Source organism: Haemaphysalis longicornis, unplaced genomic scaffold (assembly GCF_048455015.1).
Source record: "Haemaphysalis longicornis isolate Haplotype H1 unplaced genomic scaffold, Haemaphysalis longicornis Haplotype H1 scaffold_6, whole genome shotgun sequence".
Classification (NCBI taxonomy): domain Eukaryota; kingdom Metazoa; phylum Arthropoda; class Arachnida; order Ixodida; family Ixodidae; genus Haemaphysalis; species Haemaphysalis longicornis.
The window spans coordinates 67,730,660-67,738,660 of NW_027526407.1; the positions used below are offsets into that span (position 1 = coordinate 67,730,660).

The following is an 8,001-nucleotide window of genomic DNA, read 5'->3' on the forward strand; positions in this document are numbered from 1 at the left end:
TGTAAATGGTTGCTTGAGCGGGAGCATATGCAAGCGGACGCGAGAAGCGCAGCCGACTAAGCTGACACTGCTGGCCTAGCACCACCTTGAAAAGGAGTGCCAATTTTGTTTTGTATTTTCGCAAACTAAATGATTCTTGCTTAACGTTTAACGCCACCCCGGTGCGCGGCCCAAATATTTACATGCGATCGTCCCTGACTGTGTTGGTTATATCTACTGCAGGGGTCGGAAACGTACTGCCCCCGGGCCGAATGTGTCCCGCGGTGCTGTATTATGCGGCCCCCAGCACGTCGTCAGAACCCCCACCCCTCCCCCTGTCACTAAAAAGCTGAACGCCGACACGACCGTCTTGACCTCGAATAGTGTTAGACGGGGAGACAAGGACAGAGAATTGATGGCTTCCAGCTGTATTGTCCCCCATCTTCACACTTAGCCAGATTATTGTCAAACATTATTGGAAATTCGCCTAATTTTTTCTTTGCCTTCAAAGCCCCCTCCCCGTCGGAGCCGATTTGTCGTCCAGCCATCCGCCGTGTAGACTTCACGTAACTCGGCACTACACCTCAAAACGTTGCCGGCCCTTAATTTAGCATATTGGGGGTAAACTGGGAATATATGATGCAAGAGCGTAATTAAACAAGAAAAGGGGACCGCCACTCAGTTCGCCCGACCACTCTGTTTTAAGGCCACTACTTTCAGAATCACGAAACAGATTTCACGCTTCTGACTCTGGCTGCATTTTCCAGCGGAGCCACGCAATGAAACGGCAAGCTAGGGCTGCACCATGTATTCGTAACGGCGACGCAAACCAGCACTGTTTAATGAGAGTACAGGCATAGGGCCGACGGACGCAAAAGCGCGGGGCACCGTAGCAGACGAGCCTGCAGTCCGGCGGACTCGCAAACTCTTACGCACGATAATTGCCGATTGCGGTACTCGTATTTATCTTTTTTTTATCGCCTGCTGTTCAAACGTCCTTTTCACCAAGTGTATCAGTTTAAACGAGAAGCTTTGACTTCGAATTTCACATGATGCGACCATCGATCGGTTGACCTGCAAGTTGCAGAGCGCCGTCATCGTCGCAGGATTTTTGTAGACGCTGTAAATGTACTTAAGACTGCAAAGCTTTTTTTTCTGAAGCCAAGTTGATCGCCGGACGAGATCGGACGTGTCGGGGATAGATTGGTGACCATGTCGCTAAACAATCGGAAGTATCAGCTCATTTCGCTTCTGTGAACAAGGGACCCTATGGGACCCCCCCGCAGCTTTGTACTACCCGGAAGTACTGCACGAAAGTCGGTTTCGCAGCGCCCCCTGTACAGCGCCGGAGCCTATATCGACCTCGTTCGAATACGTTTTCTTTCCATCCCAATCTTTCCCATTAGCCGCTGCACTGATCAACCACTCTACTGACATGCAAATAAATAGGGAAAATATTTCGTGAAAGCAGCACTATCAGAAAAGCAATGAACAAGCCGTGGCGGGCATTATTTACATAGCAGGTTAAAAAACTAGGAGGTGTTTGATCGATACTCCGGCCGTCCGTGCGGAAAATGCTGACAGAAGACAACAAAATAAAAAAAGGCGTGGTCGTAACGTCGAACAAGTAATGACACCAAAGGCCGATTCCACGCACCCGTGGCAATGGGTTTTCATTATCGACCGGCAGAAGAATCAGCGCTTCCAAGCGACTGCATGTCTTTGCGCGGAGTTGCGCCCATTGGACTCCCAGCAACAACCACTACGCGATAATGTCTAAGCAAAGGTGTCACCGTCGCGTGATAACTTTTCTGACGTATCGGTGAAGCTCGACAGAGGTCAGCCAGCGGAGGCCAAAACACTGATTGGTTATCTAGGCCTTTTGAAGGGATAGAGTAATAAACGTCAACTCTATGACCTTGTTATCATGTGGTTGTTGGTGCCCTGGCCCAATGTTCGCGTGCCGGTTACGGCTCTTCCTGAGTTGCGCTGAAACGACGGCAGCTGGTGGTAACACGGCGAGGGCAACTTGGGGGTAGCGGAGCGCGGCATCGGCTGTCTGCACAGGGCATGAAACGGAAAGTTTTGAGGCGATGTCACGGAAGTTCGCAAGCGACAAAGCGCTGAACCGAGCATGAAATCCCGGAGTGCACGCGTGTCCTTGTATACTTTTGTTTCACAGCTTTACTGCATTCTCCTTAGGTGACGTCATGCGTTTCACTGGCAATCGGAGCGAGTATGCAGAAGACAACCTCGAAAATGCGGTAGCATGGGCACTTTGAAAGTTTGCGCATGAGAAAGTATCAGCACCTAATGGTGCAATGGTGGAGAGTCCAACAAAACTCTTGCAGGCAAATGGTTTCAAGTTGTGCATCTACTTCTCACAATAACATGGTGAAACGAAAAATATGCCGCGAAGTGCGAATTTACTGACACCATGCCCTTTGCAAGCCCTTGCTACAGCTGTAAAAGTGTGTTCCCTGTTGCGTTGTTTTATCCCTCAAATGGACATGTTATAATTTGGTACATCCGGTCAATGATAGCTTTGAAATTATGAAAACACCAGCTGCACGAATATAAAACATTGTTAAACGCCCGGACAGGGATGGCGTTGAAATGAGGAATATGCCAGCGACACCAATATAAAGAAGTCACAAAAAAAGGCATTTGTAATCAAATTAGTATATATAGTTGTAGGATATCATAATGCACAACTCGCGACATCTGGGAACATAATTTGGTGCGGGGGGTTAAATTAAACATTGGGCTTTAGTGTGTCCTGCTAACTGGAGAAAAATTTTGAGAACACCAACACAGAATAATTAACGAATTTGAACTTTTATTTTGCAGTCATGGGAACAGTTCCAATTATTCTAATATTTACGCGGGTATGCATGTATGTATATAGGTGTGTATAGCTATTGATTTATTGTATTCTCTCTGTCTCTCTCTCTCTCTCTCCTATATATATATATATATATATATATATATATAAATATATATTGTAATGAATCGTGGGGACCGAACCCAGAGTGGGGTTCGGTCCCCACTCTGGGCGCGTGTTTTTCTTTCTTTCTTTCTTCCTTATATTAAAAAAAATCTTAACTTCATCAACCGTAGTAAAAAATAGAGCCTAACAACACCCCTATGCCTCCTTTGGCGTTGTAGACGGCCGACCTATGTTTCTGTATATATATATATAGTATGGAAATGAGGGGCTCGTTAGAGAATACAGAAAGAAAGAAGGTCCCCTTCTCCCCGTGTAGTCTGTGTGGCGCTGGCTACCACCCTCAAGCGTCAGATAGATACAGTTGTAGTAAAAATAAATAGCCCAGAAAGTGATGGAGAACACAATCGCCCAGATAGCCGAATTGGTAAGGCATTCGAGATCAAATCGAAAGGCGTGGGTTCAGTCCCCACCCTGGGCGCATGTTTTTCTTCTTTCTTTCTCACATAAATTAATAAAAAAAGTGTAACACCACTAACGGTAAAAAAAATAGTCTAACCATCCCCCTATGCCTCCTTTGGCGCTGTAGACTGTCGGCATTTCTTTTGTATTCTCTAACGAACCACTTATTTCCAAACCTTATTATCCTGCGAAAGCTTAGCGAGGGTCTCGCTTCTGGCAGCGTTGCTGCCAAGGTAGCATAACAGGGTTTCCAGCCAGTTCATCGCTCATGACAGGCTGTAGACGTTCGAGTCACGCCCCGGGGGTGGAAATGAAAGTCCCGTTCTCCCCGTGTAGTCTGAGTGGCACTGGCTACCACCCTCAAGCGTCAGATACAGTTGTAGTAAAAATAAATACCCCAGAAAGTGAAGGAGAACACAGTCGCCCAGGTAGCCGAATCGGTAAGGCATTCGCGATCAAATCGAAAGGCGTTGGTTCTATCTTCACTCTGGGCGCGTGTTTTTCTTTCTTGCTCCCATAAATTAATAAAAAAGTGCAACATCACTATGAGTAACAAAAAGTCTAACCATCCCCCTATGCCTCCTTTGGCGTTGTAACTGCCGGCAGTTCTTTCTGCGTGTGTATATATATATATATATATATATATATATATATATATATATATATATATATATATATATATGTATATATGTGGGTGTGTGTGTGTGGTTTGTTACTGCAAAGATCGTTGACATTTTCTCCGGCTGTCTATCAGAAACACTTGTTTTGGAGCGCTCTCCCGCGCTATATCTTATGCCTGGTAATCCCGACCTTCGCCTCCTCTCCCGCTCCCCATCCCAACTGAATCACTTGATAATATATTGTTTTTAAAACGCTTTGCTACTCTTTAACTCCAAGATCGGCCCAAAAAAATGGCTGATCGTTTGGTTAGAAATGAATAATCCGGCGCGGATATGAAAGCAATCTCAAAAGGCTCACTGCAAATCGCAGCAAAGGCCATGTTGTATAAAGAGGGGCTGATCGCACCTACCTGTAGTAGCGAATGCTGACCTGCGGGCTCACGTCCCTGTAGCCAGGGTTCAGTCCCGGACGAATCTTGTATCTCACGGCCGGTCGGTGTCGGTAGCAGCCTGGCCGCCGAGCTCCTCCCCGCGATCGACCCGGAAGCCCCTGGTGCGACGGGCCGGCTGTGGAACTTCCGGGACACAACATGTCCTGGCACAGAAGCCCCCTCACCACGTCCGTCACTTTGTTATCCACACTGCTTTCCACACGCTTCTACCACTTAACAGACAGCCACGTGGCACGTTTTTGTGCACCCGACTGCGCAGGATAAGCCGGGAACGGGGACATTCCACGCCGCATCTTTGATCTGTGCTTGGGCCCAGAGGAGCCTTTCGTAGTTGTCTCTCGTAGCCGCTAGTACGATATCCTATAACTGGTGACACGCGTGTTCGGTAAAACACAGTTTGCTTGCACCACTACAACTAGAACATTTGTCTAGGTCCTTTAGAGGAAATAAAGAATGTTCTGTTTGTCACATTCCCTCTGATAATTGAAATTTTGTGGAGAGATATGAGAGCAAAGAGACTAGCACACATTTAGTGCCGTGAAGAAAGGGGACGCGTTATTGAAAACTCGACAGTAGGGGGACGCTGCTGGAGGCCTCCAGCACACTGCAGCAAGTGCCACTTTTTTAAAGCCGAACGTGGACTACGACAGGCTAAAAATAAGAATGCGCAACTTGACAGTGCATTTAAAAGTTTCAGTAGAGCGCCCACAGTTTCCACGAAAAACACACTGCGTAGAAACGCCGAACTCACATAAACTTCGGTCACAGACTTATTTGTTTGCTTTTTCTCGCAGCGATGTAAACACTGCACGTCTTCACAGAAGGGGTGGTTCCTGTGTCACAGAATGAAACACTATCCCCAATACCGTGTTTGGAAGGCTGCCACAAGAGCAGAGAGAATCAGACTGGCGTTGCTGACGCTGGCAGCACGTCGCCCGATATTGGGAAAACACGTCACCGCTTCGGCAGTGCTGCCTTCACACTTTCATGAGCACACACGCAACGCACTCCGACAGATGCACTACGAATAACACAGTGTTCAAGGAAACACAAAACAGAGAGTCTTCCCAGCACAGACGTTGACGCGTGAACACACATCACAGAGTCCAGCCGTCAAAACCATGGAAGATGCTTTGCTCCGGACGTCTGTGGACTCTGAGTGGAGAGGCACGTATGCCTCAAGGGGGCGTCTAGATGCCCAAGGTACGGTACTGCAAAGTGCGTGCGAAGCGTGCAACAGCTTGGCAACGCCCCTCCTTCGCCTCGCGCTCTCCCACACTCCACGAGCTTAGTCACAACAAACACAATCACCACAGGCTGGCGCCAGCCCCACTTATCGCGCACGCGTCGGCTGTGGCGTCGGGACGAGGGCAAACTTCCACGGGCGATGAGGCGTTTTGAATAAATACGGGAGCGAGCGACGAGAATTCCGAGGCCGTCACTCTCCTCTTCCGAGGGCGCGCGTTGGTCTGAGTCCGGCGGCGCCTTGGCGTGCTCTCTCCCACCAACGGAATTCGTCAAGAGGCGGGCACACGAACAGACGGGGGGCGAAGTCGAGAGCTCGGTGAGGAAAAGTGGGCGCGGAACGCTCGATGGGCTGTTGTTGACGGTAACGGGAGGAGAGTGTTGACGCTGCAACAAGGAACCCAGCGCAAACTATAGCGACGCCGATCTGGGGCGGTGGGTGGCGGGAAGTGTTATAGGTGCCCTTTGCCTTCAGCTTCCGACAGTGCTGGACGCTTCGGTGACGTCACGCGGTCTCTGCCCGTGTCGAAAGCCGGATCCCGACACTGGCGAATGAAGATCTTACGGAAGTGCAACGACAACGTGACGTTGGAGAGAACTCAGAGAGCACGAGTGGGGAAACATGTTTGACGGTGGCCCAATGGAGCGTCGACTGCTTCTGGACTGCAGCAAGCTTCCGTTTTAAGTTGCCATCAAACTATCGGGGGAGATACAAAAGGTCGCAACTGCTACGAACAAGAACACTTGTTACGAACTTCTTGTCGTCGAAAGGGGCCGTTAGGAAACTATCGATCTCGTCTGCGCTCTTTATACTGACCTTCCGAACTTTTCGCGTTTCTTAAGCTGAAACCGCGATCACTTGCAGAGAACAAACAATAAGAGCCTCCGAGCGACCAACAACCGAGCAGAACAAGTAGCGACACTTACCGTGGGACGAAACGAGAACTACTACTTCGCATTGAGAAATCGACGCTTAGTGACGGCGCTATCAACGGTCCAGCGATACGGGAACGCGATCGGTCTTGAAAACACTCCAAACAATTGCTTTGGCCACACGTAGGGTGACGCGGAACCCACCGGCTTTTCAAAGAGCTCCTGTGGCAGCGCTGCCTTCGTGCGCGAATTTCAGGAGGAAGCGAGGCGCACCCACTACAGTGCCCAGAGGAACGCCCAGGGGCTCATAAACTTTTTACAGCCCAGCGAGTAGAGCCTCGTAATTGTAGCAGCACCGAGAAAATGCAGAAGAAAACGACGGATGAACCTGGTAAGGTGTTCGACCCGTGACAACCAAGCAGGTCTGGTTAGACGCGCTAAACCTAGCGGTCATGTTTTCCAGAAAAGCGCCATTGAACTTTACGTGAAAGTGTAAATTTCGAGCAGGGAGCGTGGGAGATTAGTTTTCAGTAACTGCACTAGGTTGCAAGGCCAATACAAGGGAACTTAAAAGTAGCTGATGAAGCAGCGAGCTGGAAAGGAAGACGGCGAAGCACCGGAGGACATTAGTTGGAGCGTAGTTATCAGCCCTAAATATGTATGAAGTAACAGAGAAGGATTTCTCGGCGCGGTTTTATGGTCGCCCCTCAAGTTATTATAGTTGTTTTCGTCGCATTCATACATTGAAACTTCGAACATTGTGCCATAACTACAGTAATGAACGTATAAGTGTAATTTAGAGCGGCAAGGGTTTAAACCCTAAAACCGGTTATTATTTGTAAATGATTGTTCCGCTATATACGTGCGCAACAAAGAGCTAGCATTAAGCGACAAGAAATAAACAAGAGATTTCTGGTTTCAGCGTAACTCAGAAAGTATAAACTCAATTCTACATAAATAGCCAGATGCCTGCTGAAGTCTATACACAAAAGATTTACACAACTGCAGTTGGAGCACAGAACTTCGTTAGTCGATTGAGAAAACGGCAGAGAACTCATTAATTTCTAATTAGAGCCAGTTTCTAAGTTTTCCCCGGGAGGCCTTGATCAACGAACGCGGAAGAACTGGCACGGCAGTAAACCTTGAGATCAAAGGGAATGCGGAAGTGGCAATCGGACTGAGACGCCAATGATCAACCAGAGATTTGTCTATTGTTGAGCCATAATGAGTTCGAATAAGTAAACAATTCTTGAAGGATGCAATTTTAGGAACAAAAAAAAACCAGTTCGTGTTGCGTTGTTGAAGAACAAAGGAAATGAAGTACGTCAACTTTACTTCTATGATGTGAGTAGCCAAACAACACGAGAACAATGCTTAAACGCGGCTACGCATTATCGTCACAAGCTTTATTAGAGAACTGAAA

The 8,001-nt window shown here is 48.1% G+C and overlaps 1 protein-coding gene across 1 annotated transcript; it reads right to left on the reverse strand.

Moving 5' to 3' along the window:
* Positions 1 to 1,229: 1,229 nt before the first annotated feature.
* On the reverse strand, positions 1,230 to 7,233 carry LOC144141620 (uncharacterized). Its single transcript, XM_077673163.1, has 2 exons — positions 4,419 to 7,233; positions 1,230 to 2,038 (listed from the first exon to the last, which is right to left on the reverse strand). Exons 1-2 carry the CDS (start codon positions 4,598 to 4,600, stop codon positions 1,891 to 1,893), a joined length of 330 nt encoding a protein of 109 aa, XP_077529289.1. The 5' UTR covers positions 4,601 to 7,233; the 3' UTR covers positions 1,230 to 1,890.
* Positions 7,234 to 8,001: the final 768 nt, after the last annotated feature.

Bases quoted from the DNA above. Each gene is read 5' to 3' on its own strand.
- LOC144141620 (XM_077673163.1), bottom strand. From the start codon at position 4,600: ATGTTGTGTCCCGGAAGTTCCACAGCCGGCCCGTCGCACCAGGGGCTT. The intron at 2,039-4,418 runs GTAGGTGCGATC...TGCCCTGTGCAG, and splicing joins GTCAGCATTCGCTACTACAG to ACAGCCGATGCCGCGCTCCG.